At 42.9% G+C, this 19,235-nt stretch overlaps 2 protein-coding genes across 3 annotated transcripts; both read left to right on the top strand.

Moving 5' to 3' along the window:
* Window positions 1-2,104: 2,104 nt before the first annotated feature.
* LOC139375094 (GPN-loop GTPase 1) lies at window positions 2,105-7,821 on the top strand. The gene is made up of 13 exons (XM_071116534.1): window positions 2,105-2,659; window positions 2,942-3,035; window positions 3,279-3,385; window positions 3,513-3,550; window positions 3,687-3,765; window positions 3,858-3,952; window positions 4,108-4,153; window positions 4,351-4,497; window positions 4,709-4,791; window positions 4,870-4,909; window positions 4,988-5,078; window positions 5,234-5,344; window positions 7,103-7,821. The coding sequence occupies exons 1-13, from the start codon at window positions 2,480-2,482 to the stop codon at window positions 7,192-7,194; spliced, it is 1,203 nt and encodes a 400-aa protein (XP_070972635.1). The 5' UTR covers window positions 2,105-2,479; the 3' UTR covers window positions 7,195-7,821.
* Window positions 7,822-14,366: 6,545 nt separating this feature from the next.
* On the top strand, window positions 14,367-19,201 carry LOC139375095 (stathmin-4-like). 2 transcript variants are annotated; one of them, XM_071116536.1, is made up of 7 exons: window positions 14,367-14,409; window positions 16,172-16,232; window positions 16,324-16,413; window positions 16,631-16,836; window positions 17,053-17,244; window positions 17,651-17,668; window positions 18,581-19,201. In XM_071116536.1, the coding sequence occupies exons 2-7, from the start codon at window positions 16,220-16,222 to the stop codon at window positions 18,587-18,589; spliced, it is 528 nt and encodes a 175-aa protein (XP_070972637.1). In that variant the 5' UTR covers window positions 14,367-14,409; window positions 16,172-16,219; the 3' UTR covers window positions 18,590-19,201. The 2 variants fall into 2 exon arrangements, with proteins under 2 accessions (XP_070972637.1, XP_070972636.1); XM_071116535.1 differs by lacking the exon at window positions 18,581-19,201 and having other exon boundaries at window positions 17,651-18,546.
* Window positions 19,202-19,235: the final 34 nt, after the last annotated feature.

A 19,235-nucleotide genomic window follows, 5' to 3' on the forward strand; every position in this document is an offset into this window, starting at 1 on the left:
ATCTCACATTTATTTTAGACTAACATTTCATTTTCGACAGCGGAGATTTGTATAAACCTAATTGTCTGTCTCTCCAACATTTGCAACATTGTTTCTATATTCAAATTCAATCTCCAGCTGTCCAATAGTAATGAACGTGTCGGGAGTCTGGACGAGACAGATGGACAGGCAGCTTTTCTCAGCCAGTCGAAATATTGAATCAGCTGGCATAATTTTTATGGATATATAAAAATAAATGTACATTGAAAAAAGGTCAAACGTAACAAAGTGCATCTAGTTTGCAGTCTTTCCAGGTCCAGATTGAAGTGATTGTTTAGCTCCTCTGGACAATAGTGTCCTGATGAGTGAGAACATTTTCTATGCCAGGTGAAATCACACCTCATTAGCTCATTGTTATGGATGTATCCAAATAAATGTCACTAGAAAACCGCCTAAACAAATGCAGCTACTTTCCTGTTATTCTGGCTGTACTTTTCGATGTGACTGTAAATTAGCCATAGTTGGCTAGCTAGCTAGCAAGCAAGGGATAACAATGTTGTCAGCCATTATACAATGGGTGGGTCTAATCCTGAATGTTGATTGGTTAAAAAACGCATTCCAGCCGGTGTCTATCCAACAAGTTACCACTGGCTAAATCTAGGATTTTAAAATGCCTATTTACTCTGTTCCATCTGATTGCGCAATTCACTGTCTCATCAGCCCATCCAGGCACTTTATCAATGCACAAGGCGAGACCCATATGCTGACACAGGAGGCAGATGGTTGGAGTCTTACAATGTTTAATAATCCAACGGGGTAGGCAAGAGAATGGTCGTGGATAGGCAAAAAGGTCAAAACCAGATCAGAGTCCAGGAGGTACAGAGTGGCAGACAGGCTCATGGTCAAGGCAGGCAGAATGGCCAGGCAGGCAGGTACAGAGTCCAGAAACAGGAAAGGATCCAAACCAGGAGGACTAGAAAAAAGAATAGCAAAAGGAGTACGGGAAAACCACGCTGGTTGACTTGACTAAACATACAAGACGAACTGGCACAGAGAGACAGGAAACACAAATCACATTTTATTTGTCACATACACATGGTTAGCAGATGTTAATGCGAGTGTAGCGAAATGCTTGTGCTTCTAGTTCCGACAATGCAGTAATAACCAACGAGTAATCTAACCTAACAATTCCACAACTACTACCTTATACACACAAGTGTAAAGGGATAAAGAATATGTACATACAGATATATGAATGAATGATGGTACAGAACGGCATAGGCAAGATGCAGTAGATGGTATCGAGTACAGTATATACATATGAGATGAGTAATGTAGGGTGTGTAAACATAAAAGTGGCATAGTTTAAGTGGCTAGTGATACATGTATTATTACATGAACATGGCAAGATGCAGTAGATGATATAGAGTACAGTATATACATATACATATGAGTAATGTAGGGTATGTAAACATTATATTAAGTGGCATTGTTTAAAGTGGCTAGTGGTACATTTTTTACATCAATTTCCATCAATTCCCAGGGATAACACTGGGGAAAATAAGTGACACCAATCACAGGAACAGGTGAAACAGATCAGGGCGTGACAACTTTATAAACTTGATCTCCACTATAAAAAGCATCTAGACATTATCTCACATTTCTTTTAGACTAACATTTCAACTGCAGAGATTTGAATAAACTTTGTTGTTTGTCTCTGACATTTGCAACATTGTTTCAATATTCAAATTATATCCCCAGATGTCCCACCTAGTGGTGGAAAAACTACCCAATTGTCGTCGTACTTGAGTAAAAGTAAAGATACCTTAATAGAAATGATTAAAGTGAAAGTCACCCAGTAACATCCTACTTGAGAAAAGTAAAAGTATAAAAAAAAAAAATTTAAGTCTAAAAGTATTTGGTTTTTAATATACTTAAGTATCAACAGTAAATGGAATTGCTAAAATATACTTAAGTATCAAAAGTAAAAGTAAATAATTTCACATTCCTTATATTAAGCAAACCAGATGGCACCATTTTCTTAACAAAAAATGTCATGGCTAGCCAGGGGCACACTCCAACACATTTATTTACAAACGAAGCATGTGTTTAGAGAGTCCGCCAGATCAGAGGCAGTAGGGGTGAGCAGGGATGTTGTCTTGATAAGTGTGTGAATTAGACAATTTCCATGTCCTGCTAAGCATTCAAAATGTAACGAATACTTTTGGGTGTCAGGGGAAATGTATGGAGAAAGAAGAACATTATTTTCCTTAGGAATGTAGGGAAGTAGAAGTTACCCCAAAAAACTCAGTACTTTAAAGTATTTTACTTAAGTACTGTACGCCATTGAATAGCATTTTCCTTTTTTTACGCTGAAGGAGAAAACGGAAACAAAAAGATCGGATAAGAGCATCACTTAGTGGTGGAAATAAGAAAGACAAGCTGGCCCTTTGCGACAGACTCGACTACTTCACAGCAACAGTCTCGACCAACAACCAGCATGGCTACTGCGTCTGGGAGCACTTGTCAAGAAGGAGAAAGGGGTGAATGCGACGATGGAGGAGGCGACGACAATCGCGACTCAGCACAAGAGACTACTTCGGGAAATGCTTCGCAGAAGAAACCCGTTTGTCTCATAGTGCTTGGCATGGCAGGGTCTGGAAAAACAACTTTTGTGCAGGTAAGCTAAAACGAGCTAATGTTTGCTAACTAACTGTTAGCACTACAGTGGCTAGGTAAGTTAGCTAGATAACGTTACCAGTACGGTGTATGAGACATAGCTATGCTAGCTCAACCAAACTAAGCACAATTGTATTCTGGAATTTAGTATTTTTCTTATTTGCTATTTAGTCAAGCAGTTTGGAAACGGTATATTTTAGCTAAGTCACGGACATCTGGGTTCTAACTTAGCTACCTATGCTCATGTTACCTAGCTAGAGCTGACGTTGTTGTTTCTTCACAGCGACTCAATGCTCATCTTCACACCAAGAAGTCTCCTCCATATGTTATCAACCTAGACCCTGCGGTGCACGAAGTTCCTTTCCCAGCCAACATCGGTAAGAAATCATTCACACCACCATGCTTAACCATGCATGTGTCTGGCATCATGTTGATACTGTAATACTTCTTGCCAATCATTAATGTGTTGAATGTTCAGAAAGGTATGTTTTTTTTTCCTTGGTATTCTATTGATAGAATTGTAAATATGTTGATATCCCACGACACTATTATTGTATTAGCTAGCTAGCTACCAACCATGGCTAATAAGTAACTGAAAGCTGCGTATTGTCCCCTTGTAGATATCCGCGACACAGTGAATTACAAAGAAGTCATGAAGCAATATGGCCTAGGTCCTAATGGAGGAATCGTCACCTCGTTGAATCTCTTTGCTACGAGGTTTGATCAGGTAGGCCCAGCTCTCTTTTTGTTATAACAGGACGTGTATTTGACACCTCGACTGTCCAATAGATGTCACTATTATTGCTTGCACAATTTGGATATTATGAATCAAAATCTCCCGCTTGCCTTCTCAGGTCATGAAATTCATTGAGAAGAAACAGTACAATCACCAGTAAGTATTTTTGAAAGTTAGTAGATGTACTCCTGGTAAGCATAGAAGAAGCATAGTTAGTACAGCATTGTACTGTTTTGCCATCCCCTCTTCTGGTGCGTACCTACCTGCCCTAACCTTTGACCTATGTCTACAGATATGTGTTGATTGACACTCCTGGACAGATAGAAGTGTTCACCTGGTCAGCGTCTGGAACCATCATCACTGAAACTCTGGTGTGTAGTAGTAATGTGTTATAACATTTAGGCCTAAAGATATGACTAGCTGCAACATAATTGTGATCTGTTTGGTGTGAATGTGTTTCCAGGCCTCTTCCTTCCCCTGTGTGGTGGTCTACGTGATGGACACGTCTCGCAGTGTCAATCCAGTCACCTTCATGTCCAACATGCTCTACGCCTGCAGGTCTGACACTGAAGGGAGCACTAGCTACTTTCTGATAGTCAAATAAAACCACAAATTGGTTTGAACAAATTTAATATTTTACATATAGGCAATTAAAGAACTAGTGTGGTGCTTTTGCTTGTTCACTTTGTGACTGTGTCCCCCCTACCCCCCAGCATCCTGTACAAGACAAAGCTGCCCTTCATTGTCATCATGAACAAGGTAGGAGATGATTGGAACACTTTCATCAAACCACTAACTTGGTAACAGTGAATTACTGAATGAGGGGAAAAAAACTATAGGTCTGTAAGGGTTGACATGCTCAAAGGAAATATGTTTTTTTTTTTTGGGGGGGGGGGGGTAATAATACAGAGATAACAAACCACAGATTTTGGTACATGTCTGTTGTGTGGTTTCAGACAGACATAATCGACCACAGCTTTGCGGTGGAGTGGATGAAGGACTTTGAGGTGTTCCAGGACGCTCTGAACCAGGAGACGTCCTACGTCAGCAACCTGACGCGCTCCATGAGCCTTGTGCTGGATGAGTTCTACTCCAACTTACGGGTATGTGTCTGTCTTTCAATACCGTATGCTACTTCAGTGCACACTTCTGAGAACTAGTATTATTTGTGTGATCTGCGTGTGCGTATTTGAGACACTATTCCGTTAGTTTTGTGTGGACTTTTACATCAGTCTAAGGGGAAGTGTTTCTGTGCATTTGAGAGGGTTTATCGAGTTTTCCCTCTGCTTGGTCACGTCTGTGTTTCATGTGCAGGTTGTGGGTGTGTCTGCAGTCACAGGCAGCGGATTGGACGAGTTCTTTGTTCAGGTGGCAGAGGCCGCAAAGGAGTACGAGACGTGAGTGAGGGGGCTGCTCTGCAAACACACCACTGTCTGTAATATTTGTATGACAATTCATTGTTTTGTGTTATTCAGGGATTATCGTCCTGAATATGAAAGACTTCATAAAGAACTGGTGAGTGTTTAAATACCAAATGTCCCGTGCACACACGTAGCATCTATCATTCTCTGACGGTCCTGGTATGCCCTCCAGGCTGATGCTCAGAGCAGGAAGCAGCAGGAGCAGATGGAGCATTTACGGAAGGACATGGGAGCTGTTGCCATGGAGACGACCTCACGGACAGGTGTGTATGTGTGCCTGTGAGCGAGAGTGTCCCCCCAATGCATTACGTGCTTGATTGTGTAAGAGATCCCATGTTGTGTATTATATGCTTGGATCAGGTACATGAGACCGGTGTTCTGTGAAATAAATAATAAAATGTCGCTTCCTATCCTCCAGAGGAAGCTGATGTGGCGGGCCGAAGTGATCTCATCTTCAACCGTGGTAACCCTGATGAGGATGAGGAAGAGGAGGGGGAGGACAGCGACACGGATGACATAGATCACAGCGGTAAGGGGATAAACTTTTTGAGTGGCCTCAAGGTCCTATCATTGATTTAACCTATAACAACATCCTTGCATTCCTAAAAACAAGCCTAATCATGATTTGTGAATGATTCTTGCATGGAAAGCGAAGATTTGTTACAAAAATATGATCAAACACAAAAATACTGGCACTGCTCAAAAAAATAAAGGGAACACTTAAACAACACAATGTAACTCCAAGTCAATAACACTTCTGTGAAATCAAACTGTCCACTTAGGAAGCAACACTGATTGACAATAAATTTCACATGCTGTTGTGCAAATGGAATAGACAACAGGTGGAAATTATAGGCAATTAGCAAGACACCCCCAATAAAGGAGTGGTTCTGCAGGTGGTAACCACTGACCACTTCTCAGTTCCTATGCTTCCTGGTTGATGTTTTGGTCACTTTTGAATGCTGGTGGTGCTTTCACTCTAGTGGTAGCATGAGACGGAGTCTACAACCCACACAAGTGGCTCAGGTAGTGCAGCTCATCCAGGATGGCACATCAATGTGAGCTGTGGCAAGAAGGTTTGCTGTGTCTGTCAGCGTAGTGTCCAGAGCATGGAGGCGCTACCAGGAGACAGGCCAGTACATCAGGAGACGTGGAGGAGGCCGTAGGAGGGCAACAACCTAGCAGCAGGACCGCTACCTCCGCCTTTGTGCAAGGAGGAGCAGGAGGAGCACTGCCAGAGCCCTGCAAAATGACCTCCAGCAGGCCACAAATGTGCATGTGTCTGCTCAAACAGACTCCATGAGGGTGGTATGAGGGCCCGACGTCCACAGGTGGGGGTTGTGCTTACAGCCCAACACCGTGCAGGACGTTTGGCATTTGCAGAGAACACCAAGATTGGCAAATTCGCCACTGGCGCCCTGTGCTCTTCACAGATGAAAGCAGGTTCACACTGAGCACATGTGACAGACGTGACAGAGTCTGGAGACGCCGTGGAGAACATTCTGCTGCCTGCAACATCCTCCAGCATGACCGGTTTGGCGGTGGGTCAGTCATGGTGTGGGGTGACATTTCTTTAGGGGGCCTGCACAGTCCTCCATGTGCCCTCCAGAGGTAGCCTGACTACCATTAGGTACCGAGATGAGATCCTCACACTCCTTGTGAGACCATATGCTGGTGCGGTTGGCCCTGGGTTCCTCCTAATGCAAGACAATGCTAGACCTCGTGTGTCAGCAGTTCCTGCAAGAGGAAGGCATTGATGCTATGGACTGGCCCGCCCGTTCCCCAGACCTGAATCCAATTGAGCACATCTGGGACATCATGTCTCGCTCCATCCACCAACGCCACGTTGCACCACAGACTGTCCAGGAGTTGGCGGATGCTTTAGTCCAGGTCTGGGAGGAGATCCCTCAGGAGACCATCTGGCACCTCATCAGGAGCATGCCCAGGCATTGTAGGGAGGTCATACAGGCATGTGGAGGCCACACACACTACTGAGCCTCATTTTGACTTGTTTTAAGAACATTACATCAAAGTTGGATCAGCCTGTAGTGTGGTTTTCCACTAATTTTGAGATTTTCCGAAACCAGACCTCCATGGGTTGATAAATTTGATTTCCATTGATCATTTTTGTGTGATTTTGTTGTCAGCACATTCAACTATGTAAAGAAAAAAGTATTTAATAAGAATATTTCATTCATTCAGATCTAGGATGTGTTATTTTAGTGTTCCCTTTATTTTTTGGAGCAGTGTAAGTTCCCTTGTTGACTTAACATATCATCCCTTTCAGTGACTGAGGAGAGCAAGGAGGGCACAGCCTTCGGGAACTTCCTGAAGGAGAGGAAAGAAGTGGTGCAGGTACGAAATAGGAAGTCTCAATGATGTCTGGAGGACCCTGTAAAGATGCCTCTTTAGATTACTAAGATACACCTAGGTGTGTTGGCTACTGGGACCTCTATCCCCACCTGCATACCTACTGGTCCCCTCTTCACAAGTGCTGAACTTCATTGGACTGAAGCAGTGTTGCAGTTCAACTCTGACTTAAATTAATATTCTTCCTTGTGAATGCAAGTGTTATGTAGGTTTTTTGTTTGATCTTACTAACTGCAACTTATCAAGTTAAGGACAATATTTTTGCATACGGGTTGGGAAAAGTGAACCACTTGTTTCCTATTTCTTTGTCAGAAGCTCGAGACTCATTTTGTTTATAAGGGAGGGTTGTTGAGGTAATGGCTGATGGAATAATGTACTTGTATCCTATTATTTTTATCCTAAGTTGTTTTATTGCATATTGTATGTTCATTCTATGAAGCTTTTTCTTCAGTGGAAGAACACACACCTGTAAGTCATTCCTATCTGGGCAATGCTCTTTAACAGTCACATAGTCCTTGAAGTGTATATTTTTGTAACAGTTTTGTTTTCTGTTTTAGTGCAAATGTGCTCATGTTTGTTAAAGTCCTGTAGTGTTTGTCTCAATTTTAAAAGCTAAATAAATTGCTTATGAATGTGTTCAGCCTAGTCATGTGTGGCTTCGTGAGATGCACACTGCCTTATGTGAATGAAACTATGGGGTGAGGGGGTGGATAGCCGGAATATTCTGGATTCTACGCCTTCTCACCATCTGGCCTAAGAATCAAACTGGCATTCACAAATACAGCAGAATGGTATTCTGTGAAGGCTGAAAATACAGTCTTTCTTTTACCTTGCTGCAAATGGGTATGGCATCATTTGCCTACAGAATGACTGCATATGAGTTTACAGATTAAAACACATTTGTTAGAGTAAATTCACTAATTTTTACGTGGCCTTTCTGTGCTTCAAGGTGATATCCCAAATGTTTTTTTTTTTTCTCTCCATATTTTCTTTCTTTACAGAGTCATCACTTGCCATAGACTACAATGCATTATGAAAATGTGTCTAGGCATGTTATATAAAATGCTGAAACACTCCAAACCGTATGTTATTACATCAGAATGTCATTGTGGATTTTGTTTCTGTGCTACATTTCAATTTTTTTTTTTTGTATGTTCCACTGTCCCATAAACCTGTATTTGCATATTTTAGTTGTTTTAAACGACATCATTCGAACACGGATGTGCTGAGACATGCAGAATGAGATTCTGATGTATTATGAGTTGTTTTATGACATGCTTTACACACATTTTCTTAAAGCATTGTAGTATATGGTAAGTGATGACTCAGCAAAATGTGTCAACCAATTTTCTCTTCTCAAAACAAAATATCCTAAAACAGTTTGGGGGGTGGTCAACTACAAGCACAGAAAGAGTGAAAATAAGGCCACGTTAAAATGGGTGAACTTTCCCTTCAATGCTTTGCATCGCTGAGTCCTCTTGTCCCAAATAACTTACCCTTCATTCGGCCCTAACCATTCAATGTTTACAGATCTGTAAAATAGATGCAGATTTAATCTGCTCTGATCCCTGTGGCTGCTTATTGTATATTCATGCTATATGTGTAATGCAAATGCATTAGTCATGCCTGCTGAGTCGTGTTTGCAGCAGCACAGAAAGCCCAACAGATACAGGGGAGTATTTTATCACAGACCTCAGTCTTAATGGCCAACGTTTCCCTCCATTTGTTCAAGATGAGTGGGTCTTACCACACAGATTCACATAAACACAAACCGTCTCTCTGATGAGATGAAAGTGTTGTCGCGGCAACACAAACAATAGCAGCAGCCAGACGCCTCCTGTGTCGCTGTGTTCTTCCAGTGATGGTGACTCACTTCCGCGATGGCATTTGCAAGAACATTCACACACCCTCCGCGCCCCTCTCAGCCCGTGGGCTAGAAATGTCGCCACACACACAGGGAACAAATAGGATCTTTTGAGAGGAATTCACAGCTCAGTGGGAAAGTGTCAAAACGCCTACTAGTCGTTACATGTCTACAGTAAAAAGCAGAATAATGTGTCAAAGTTGAACACAAGTATGGGAAGAATGTTGTAACTACAATTTAGAAATCACATTTGCATGCAAGTGAACTCTGGGAGGTAGTGAATAAGGTCAAATGGCATGATCTTTTGTCTGTGCAAATCATGGCTGACTTATCTTTTTCATGCAATATCACATCTGACGTTTTAGTAAACGCTCTTATCCAGAGCGACTTACTGGAGCAATTAGGGTTAAGTGTCTTGCTCCAGGGCTCGTCGACAGATTTTTCACCTAGTCGGCTTGAGGATTCAAACCAGCGACCTTTCGGTTACTGGCCCAATGCTCTTAGCCGCTAGGCTACCTGCTGCTTATCATTAGCTGTGATACACCCTTTGGGGTTCCTATTTGATACATTTACTTACCTTCACGTTTCCTTTCTCACATCATAACAAAGACCTAACCTTAATAAAACGTTTTCATTGAAGAGGATCTGTGGTGTCCAATGACGACATGCATTCTTCAAGATGACATCATATGGGCGTGCAGGCATATTAGAAAAGATTAAATAAGAAACTGATTTCATCTGATTTATTGTTAGGGTAACTTTGGTCCAGCAGTCTCGCTTAGCAGAATGACTCATGCCCCCATTACAACATTGAGTCTTGTTCTTATGGCGTCATCCTCTGGGCTTGATGTGAGGAGGGTAAAGTGGATTCAGGATGTGTGTTGCCCCTTTGGAATACAGCATGATGTCATTCTTACTGTATCTGATGGACATAAAATAAATGCTAGGAATTACTGGCAATGACATATACATTGGCATACATTCTGCTTGGTCTCATTGTGTTCAATTCTCTTCAACTCCTTCCTGCCCTAAGGTCTTTCAAATGGTAATTTGATTGATTGATTGAAACCCTGAATTCTAATATCACTACAGAGGCTGTATAATGAGCAAGAGAGAGGAATGACGACCGAGTCTAATGAATAATGGATGGTGCTGTTTGGTATGGGTGAGTGGTCAACAGCACAGGACTGACGCAGTGAGCTCATCCCACTGCACAGAGGCTCAATGCGGACCTACAAGCCCACCACCCCAACTACCCAAACTGCACCTAGAGATTTGCTGCAGGTCTGCAAGCCCCCCACCCCAACTCCCCAAACTGCACCTAGAGATTTGCTGCAGGTCTGCAAGCCCCCCACCCCAACTCCCCAAACAGCACCTAGAGATTTGCTGGAGACCTGCAAGCCCCTACCTGCACACACACACAATTTAACATTTTTATGATTAAGTCTGTCACAAGAATCTATGTCCCACCATACTAAGGTCAATTAATAGCTTTACCGTAAACCAATGTCACTATGTGCCAACCCCTTACAAACAGATTGTAGCACTGCAAACCTGTATCCCCCCTCCCCCTCACAACACCTATAGACATACTGTAAAACCATGTGCGTCCCCCCTCCCCCTCACAACACCTATAGATATACTCTAAAACCATGTGCGTCCCCCCTCCCCCTCACAACACCTATAGATATACTGTAAAACCATGTGCGTCCCCCCTCCCCCTCACAACACCTATAGATATACTGTAAAACCATGTGCGTCCCCCCTCCCCCTCACAACACCTATAGATATACTGTAAAACCATGTGCGTCCCCCCTCCCCCTCACAACACCTATAGATATACTGTAAAACCATGTGCGTCCCCCCTCCCCCTCACAACACCTATAGATATACTGTAAAACCATGTGCGTCCCCCCTCCCCCTCACAACACCTATAGATATACTGTAAAACCATGTGCGTCCCCCCTCCCCCGCACAACACCTATAGATATACTGTAAAACCATGTGCGTCCCCCCTCCCCCTCACAACACCTATAGATATACTGTAAAACCATGTGCGTCCCCCCTCCCCCTCACAACACCTATAGATATACTGTAAAACCATGTGCGTCCCCCCTCCCCCTCACAACACCTATAGATATACTGTAAAACCATGTGCGTCCCCACCCCACCTTGTGCAAACATGACTGTTGCTGCATCGTCTGTTATTAATGATTATTACATTTTAGTGACGTAACGCCTTGCCTTCCTCGTGACATTGTCCTCTTATTGTTTGTTGTGTCTAGTTATGTGATCTATGCGGACGATGAGACTGATGCATGTACTGCATCTTTAGAGAGAGGAAAGGGAGCTCCCGTGATTGGCTGGAAATGACATCACTGAAGGGATACTGGTGATGAGGCTTTCCTTGCAAACACATCGTCGTCTACTCTCCTCTGCTCGTCCTCCCATCCCCCACTGCTTCCTCCCCTAGGAATGATTATGTCATTGTTTTACACTGACTCAAGGTATATGGGGTTGCTCTTAGGCTTTTGCAGGGGTAAGACTACACAGTCCAATGCAGTGATAAACAATGGAAAGGTGTTATACAAGCAACGTCCTCCCTCTTCTCTCCCTCAATCTCTTTAATGCCTCCAATGCTGTGGCTCGGTTCCTCCACTGATAACCTCTACCACTCTCTTCCACCCCCTCTTTTTCCTTCCTTCTCTCTTTACTTTTCTTCTTTCTATCTGCATCCTGTACTGTACCTTTCTCCTCTACTCATAGCCCACACATTTCTCTCATCAGCACCCACTCGCACCCCCCTTCTCCTCCTCTCACTTTCTCTCTCTCTGCACACGACTCTCCTGCTGGCATGCAGCTGCATGACATCATTTGGGCTGGTGCGATCCCTCCCCCCTCTGTGTTTAATAACAATGCACCTTGTGCTAATAAAACCACCTCTCTCTACTGCACTCTATTGTTAATGTGCTTGTTTTATTTGCCTCCCTGAGCTGCTGCACTCCACAGTCCCTGCCCTTATCCTCCTGCCTTGCAACGCTAATGTATTACGACATCATTCGAATGCACCTGACTTCTCGCCTTGAGGGCACGATCATTAATATGAATGTTTCCCGCTATTAATGCTTGTGAGTCTTCACACAGAAATTCAGCTTTTTATGTCTAGAGAATGTATTTGAAGTAAATTGGTGGATGGCTCAGGTTCCTTTCATCCTATAGTATCACATTTGCCTTTACCCCTTTTTTCTTCAGCTACTAGTCTCTTCCTGTTTATTCTGCGAACACTGATTGATGCCATGGCCGTGCTGGGAGTCTGTGTTCCTGATGTTCTTCGAGCACTCAGTGTTCTGTTCCAGGTACCACTTCCATGCATGGCATCATGGGACATGTAGTTTATTAAGGGGATCTAGCTCTGTGGAGTCTCACACAAGCCTAAAGATTGTCAGTACGAGGTTGACAGTCCTGGTCCCACAATGCTGCAGGGTCTGCAGGTTTTTGCTCCATCCCAGCACTTACTAACACTGATAAATAGTAATGGTGCTGGGGTGGAATAAAACCTGCACACTCTGCATGTTAAGTAATTGTTTCTCTTATATTATGGAATTATTTATTGATCGCTATTTAAAAAGACCCTTTATATCTCAACTTCATTTCAGGTCCTGTTATTGAAATAACGTTAAAACTGAGACACTTGTAGGAGAACCAGAAGAACAGGTGGACCGTTTTAAAGAGCCGTCAACAGGCTGCTTACACAGGAAGCATGCAGGCAGTTGATCCAGACACGGTTTGTGTGCACACATGAGTGAGTGAGTGTGTGTGTATTTGTGTGTGTGTGTGTGTGTGTGTGTGTGTGTGTGTGTGTGTGTGTGTGTGTGTGTGTGTGTGTGTGTGTGTGTGTGGGTGGGTGGGTAGTGGCTGATCCACACAGGGCTGTTTGCGAGGTGAGTGTTGTTTAGTCATCCAGAGCTCTGGAACTGAAAATGATGAGACAGAGCCCTCGGTTCTGACAGTAATAGATCTGACATTTACTGCTAAAATCTGACTGACTCAAACCAGTCACAACCAGCCACTTAATTCAACATTATTCCCATCTGATTTTCCAACTAACTTTTTGTTCAGAGTGCTAAGTATGCCTAGTTAAGGAAAAGCACTACGCAATGCTCATGCCAAATCACTGAAACGTTTCAGTCCGTGACCGCCATCAGACTCCCAAAGCACTGTAAAAGTTATCTCTGACCAGTAGCGGTGCATGGGTAAAATCACTGGGGAAGCCAAGCCAGGAAAAAACCTATATTACAACCTGTGTTGAGATAATTGAGTTGTTTGCTCTGTAACCCGTTAGTTCACACGCCACCGTGATATATGATACGGCCAAGACAACAAAAAGACAACAGTCACAGTAGCTGAATAAATTCAACCACACGTTTGTTTCATCAGAAAGAGCGACTTACATTTTGTGCTCCATTCATGGTTTCTGTTTTCAGTACTTCAGCTCAGTGTCATACAACATGAGTAGACATGACCAGTGTTTTCATTCACTCAATTATCAAGAAATTATGAACTCATGGATCAGGGCTGGAACTAGTGCTTTTGAGGGACCGACCTCCGAGGTTTTTGTTTGTTCTGGGGAAATAAGCGAACTTACTACACTTCAACACATTTTGCCATGGTGCAGAGAGATAAATGCTAATTTCCTGCAATATTCCACTTTTTGTTATGGGACAGAGACAGAGACATTTTCTTTAGCTGTTTTATAGCTCATCACATGCTTTTGTTCACATTTTGCCATGTAGCTAAGAGAAAATATTGGCGTTTTAAAGCAAATTTCCTGATTTTCTACACATTTCGCCATGAGGCTGAGAAAAAATGTTGCAGTATTAAACCTAATTTCCTGCAACCTCCCCTAATTTCTCTGTCTTTTCATGTCTCCCATCTTTACATGCATTGAACTGCTGTGACAAACATCTGTCCTTACATATCCTTTGTGCCTGGTCACTGTGCTATTATCCACCTATTTGCTATTATCTTGTTCCTCTCGCCATTTAGGATGTATCCATCCTTGCAGCTGGCCTCCACTCAGTAAACGCTAAAGAACACAACCTCACCCCCAGCTCTTTCCTCCTCCACATTACCCCCATCCCCTTCCCTCCACCATCTCTCCAGCCAGTCAGGGGCCTTGATTCCTCTGGGCCAATGGGATGGCTGGGAGGTGATGTCATGCAGTAATAGCTGGTTGTGGTGCTGATGCTGCTGAGAGAGCAGCCCAAACAGCAGCAGAACGACAGAGAGAGAGGGAAAGAAAGAAAGAAAGAGAGTTAAAGATATAAAAGGAGTGTACCACCAACATTGCTCAGCACAGGGTGAGTCCATCAAAACTACTGAAACAACAAACAAAAATATGAGATGTTGCATCCTGTATATAGTCCTATTATATTCATTTCAAAGCTGTTTTCTTGTATATTTTTCTAATTTAAGTGTGTATGTTGTGCATTCTCTAAAGATTGTTCCGTTTTATATCTGAAAAGGCTTTAGCCACAGAAAACAGAGTGTATGCATGGGATGCCTCTCTGCCACAGATGATGGACATTCTCTGTGCAGCATTGACTATGACATCACCCGAGTTGCACAGGGAGTTTACCTCACCTCAGTTGTTCGAGTGTGTGCATGTGCACAGTGTCTGGCTGCACAGATTATCCACAGATGGGTTGAAATGTAGTGAAACAACAAGAAACAGTCTGTCCCAGCTGATTTTGTAAAGTGACTTTGGTTCACAGACATGCAGTTTATGCAATTCATACAGTGTGCGTTACTTATTATGCATTTATTACAAAATGCCTTACTTGTTGAAGAAATAGCTTAAAGTGAGAAAGAAGATGTTGATGATCAGTACAAGATGACTATGAGATGACTTTGGTTATGCATTGAGGAGATTGTGAGTCTAAGATTAGGATTGAGATATCAGTGATAACTATGGGATTCCTTTTTTTATTGTGATTGACTGGTGATAATGAAATCTGTACGATGTGTGTATTCATCTACACTGTGGTGTGTGTTTGTGTGTTTGTGCGTGCGTTCATGGTGCGTGCGTGTGTGTGTGCAGGGTAGTGTATGGGCCTTTGGTTCCCTCCTACTCCTCCTACTCTCTCCCTGTGTGGTGCCTTCCTGTTCTTTCAACACAGCATGAATACTCACTCAGAAATATCGAGGAAACAATATAACAGGCAACAAGACACTTCATAGAAAAAGAAAGCTAAGTCATAAAAGCATGTTGAATTCAAGTAGGTGAAGGACTGAGTATATTGCAGACTCTTTCTACAGTCAAGCCTCACAGTAGGCAGGTTCAACAACAGCAATGTTCAATGTGGAACAGTAGTCCTGCAGTTCGTCATGACTGAAGGTTTTGAGTACGTAAGGGGAATGTATCATGTGGCCTAGTGGCCTAGCTACTGTTGCGAGGTAGCTTTGTGCAAGTGTGTAAGATTAGGGGCCAGTGAGAAAGGAGTGGATGGAGAGAAAGAGAGAGGAGAGAAAAGAAAAGAAAGTGCGAGAGAGAATATTCAGATTCTCTGTGGGTGGATTCTTTTGTTGTCTTTGTGGTGAAAGGAATAGACCACAATTGAGTCACAGCGATAGCTTGAAGAGCAGGAGATAACACAAATGGAAAGATTATTATGATGTTATTATCAAGTATCTCTTTTTCTCTCCATCCATCACTTTCTCCTTTTTTTTGCTGTAGACAATAAGGCCTGTATGTTGTTTAATTATATAACAAAAGTGTACCATCATGCTCTGATCATGTGTGATTTGTCCACCTTATTATCACGAGGAGAGAGAGAGACAGCTTAGTGGTTAGGTCACTTCTGCAGCAGAATGCAGATGGTGTTCTCACCCAATCCCCATCCTCCTCTCTATCTCTTCCTCACCCCTCCCTCTCTCTTTTCGTGACAAGCGTAAGGGCTCAAATGCTCTCTATGAGTGGGTTTGAATAAAGGCTTTACAGTAGTTCACAATGGTCCGTTTTATTGTAATGGTAGTGGAATTCTGTTGCTGTACAGGGATTTAACATGTGTTTGCAGATTGCAGGATCTGATGTTAATCAACTTTTATTGTCTCCCCTTCTAGGACTATCTGATTCACCACAGTGTCTTTAGAAGATAAACAAGAGGCAGAATGACTCTCGCAGGTAATGTATGTGTGTTTGCATGTGTGTGAGAGGGAGAGGGAGAGGGAGAGGGAGAGGGAGATTCATGCTAATGGTCTTCTCTCCCCTGCAGCCTACAGAGACAAGATACGGGAGCTCCCTCTAGTGTCCATCTTCTGTTCCTGCATCCTACCTGAAGCCAAAGAAAAGCCCACCAAGAAAGGCAAATAGCTTTACACAATTTTACCACAATCCACCTGCAAGTCCCACAACACACCATAGAAGCCATTTCATTCAATGAGCCAGCAATCAGCTTACTATAATTATTGTTTTTTGATGCAGCTACACAAATGGCGCCCCGCCCCCTCATTGGTATTCTATTTCCTTTGGGTCCTTCCTTTATACAATGTCACACTTTTCTTAATCTCTACCCTCTGCAGATGTGGTGGACCTGAATCTGTGCATCATCAGGGACATGGAGGTGATTGAGCTGAACAAGAGGAGATCCGGCCAGGCCTTCGAGGTCATCCTGAAGCCCCCCTCGTTTGACGGGGGTCCGAACCCTCTCGCCACCACACCTCCACGCAGGGAGCCCTCCCTGGAAGAGATCCAGAGAAAGCTGGACGCCGCTGAGGAGAGGAGAAAGGTGAGGGGTCAGAGGTCAGGGGTCAAGAGGGAAAGGCGGATATGGGAATGTTAACCAAATTCAGAATTAAATTTTTCCAGTTTGGTGGGGACATGGAATTCTTAGAGTCAGGTGTGCAGAGTTGAGCAAGACTGCTTTGCATCTTTGAAGAGATAGGGACTCTGGTCTTTGATCATCCACTCACCCCTCCCTCTACCCTTCTCTATCACACCCCAGTGCCAGGAGGCTGAGTTGCTGAAGCACCTGTCTGAGAAGCGGGAACACGAGCGTGAGGTGGCCCAGAAGGCCCTGGAGGAACACAACAACTTCATTCGGCTGGCCAAAGAGCGCATGGAGCTGCGCATGGAGCACAACAAGGAGAAACGTGAGGCACACCTGGCCGCCATGCTGGAACGCCTGCAGGAGAAGGTAGAGTTACACTCAGCTGATACCCAAGGCAGGATTGGGGTCCATTCCATTTCAATTCACTCAATACAGGAAGTGCATTGATGAACATTGAAATGGAATTAACCCCAACCCTAACTCTATCTCCTTTGTTTTCTGTTTGTTTTTCTTCTGTCATGGACAATATCATCAATATTCTGTCAGAATAGTTCTATTTGGTTAAGAAATTTAATTTTTTGTGATGTTAAAGTTCAAAGTGCTGTGTATTACCTCTATGTAATGTAGCTGGTTTGAGAAACAATCAAGACACATTTGAGATACACTCTACTGACTAGTCCATCCATAGAATATCATTACCTCTGACCATTATTTTGTCGATATAAAACAGACGGGAAGTCTAAAGAGTGGTGTCTGTGTTTCTCTCTTTCAGGACAAGCACGCTGTGGAGGTGAGGAAAAACAGAGAGCACAAGGAGGAGAGCGGGTAGAGAGAGAGATGGAGACAAAGAAAGAGAGCCCGTGGTGCCTCTGTTTTGTTGCGTGAGAATAGGAGAGAAGAGAAGAGACAAGCTAAAGAGACTAGCATGACAGGTTCTTAAAATGGACGTGGGATTTGTTTGACAGACGAGAATCCACAATGATGAAGTTGAAGTAGGAGAAGTGCACACAAGGCGGTTTCCTGGAGAGACAGAAAATCAAAATGTAGTTTTGTATTGCTCTTGAGTGAAGCGGAGTATAAGAGCACTATGCATCATTTAGTAGCTAATTACACCTTCTGTAGGCTGGGTATTTATAATAGACCTTGAACACATTCTTATTTGCAAGAAATCTAAACACAGCTTACTTTTTTAAAGTTCCGGTCAATAAAATCACTGACACATATACTTCAATTTAAAGCATTCTACACATCATGTTTGTTACACTTTTCCCCACTTTTTGGCATGTTAGCTTGTGTACAGTACATAAATAGTCATTGAATGGGATACTGATGCTACCGACGTCGCAATTTATATCTATCTCAAATAGGAAAGCTCCTATTTGCGTTAATTATCTCTGTATTTATTCTGTAGTCAATGGCTGTTGTGTTTCACTGTGGTGAGTAGTGTAGTGTTGATTGTGCATGGCTAGTTTCTTTGGTGTTTTTTCAGATATAGTAGATTTGATTATTAGGGGAATAGGCTGTTTGTATTAATATGTACCAGTTACAGATGTATGTGATGTGTCACTCAATATCAATTTAAAAAAGTACAACATCTGTATAAGAGACCCTTGTTGTTTGTATGCTTACTTACATGTGCACTAGTCACGTGTGTGCGCTCGTGTCTTTTCTAACTGTCCTATCTCTGAACTCTGTGTTGTAGGTTTCATGACGGCCTGATCACAACACGAGCTGAACTTATTTTGGAAGCCATTTTGAAGGGCGTTCGCCAGCCTGTTCAGACTGTAGCCCTCTGGGTTCAGTCGTTTGGAGAAAAGACTGAGACTATGAGATTCTAATGATGACACATGAGAGAGGTGGTTAAGTCAACGACCGAAGCGGATTGGTCAGTGTGCCCTGCTTTAGGAACTGATCAGTACAACAAAAAAAGATATTAAAAGATCGAGCTGAAACATATGACAAAGGATGACGTCATTGCTACCTTCTTCAGTGTTCTGCTCAGGATTCTCTCTGTGCTTTGCTGACATGCCAACAGTGCCAACGGTGGGTCTGAGTGCGAGTGTGAGCGTTTCCGTAAGGATGAGCGTGAGCATGAGTGTGTATGCTTCAGTAAAAATACTTTGATATCACACATTTTGCTTTGAGCTCACACTTGCAGGCAAGGTTTTAACTTAAATGTCCTTATGAGTTTGGTTTGTAAACTTGAGTCTGTTGGAGCCAAAATCATTGTAAATCTACTGAAGCGAATGGAGGTCAGGGAATGATGTGGCTGCATGTTGATGTACAGAAATGATGCTCTATTTTAGATGCCAAAAGATAATTAAAGGAGTTCTGTTTTGAATTGAACATGTGAATTT

Source organism: Oncorhynchus clarkii, chromosome 19, assembly GCF_045791955.1.
Source record: "Oncorhynchus clarkii lewisi isolate Uvic-CL-2024 chromosome 19, UVic_Ocla_1.0, whole genome shotgun sequence".
Taxonomy (NCBI): domain Eukaryota; kingdom Metazoa; phylum Chordata; class Actinopteri; order Salmoniformes; family Salmonidae; genus Oncorhynchus; species Oncorhynchus clarkii.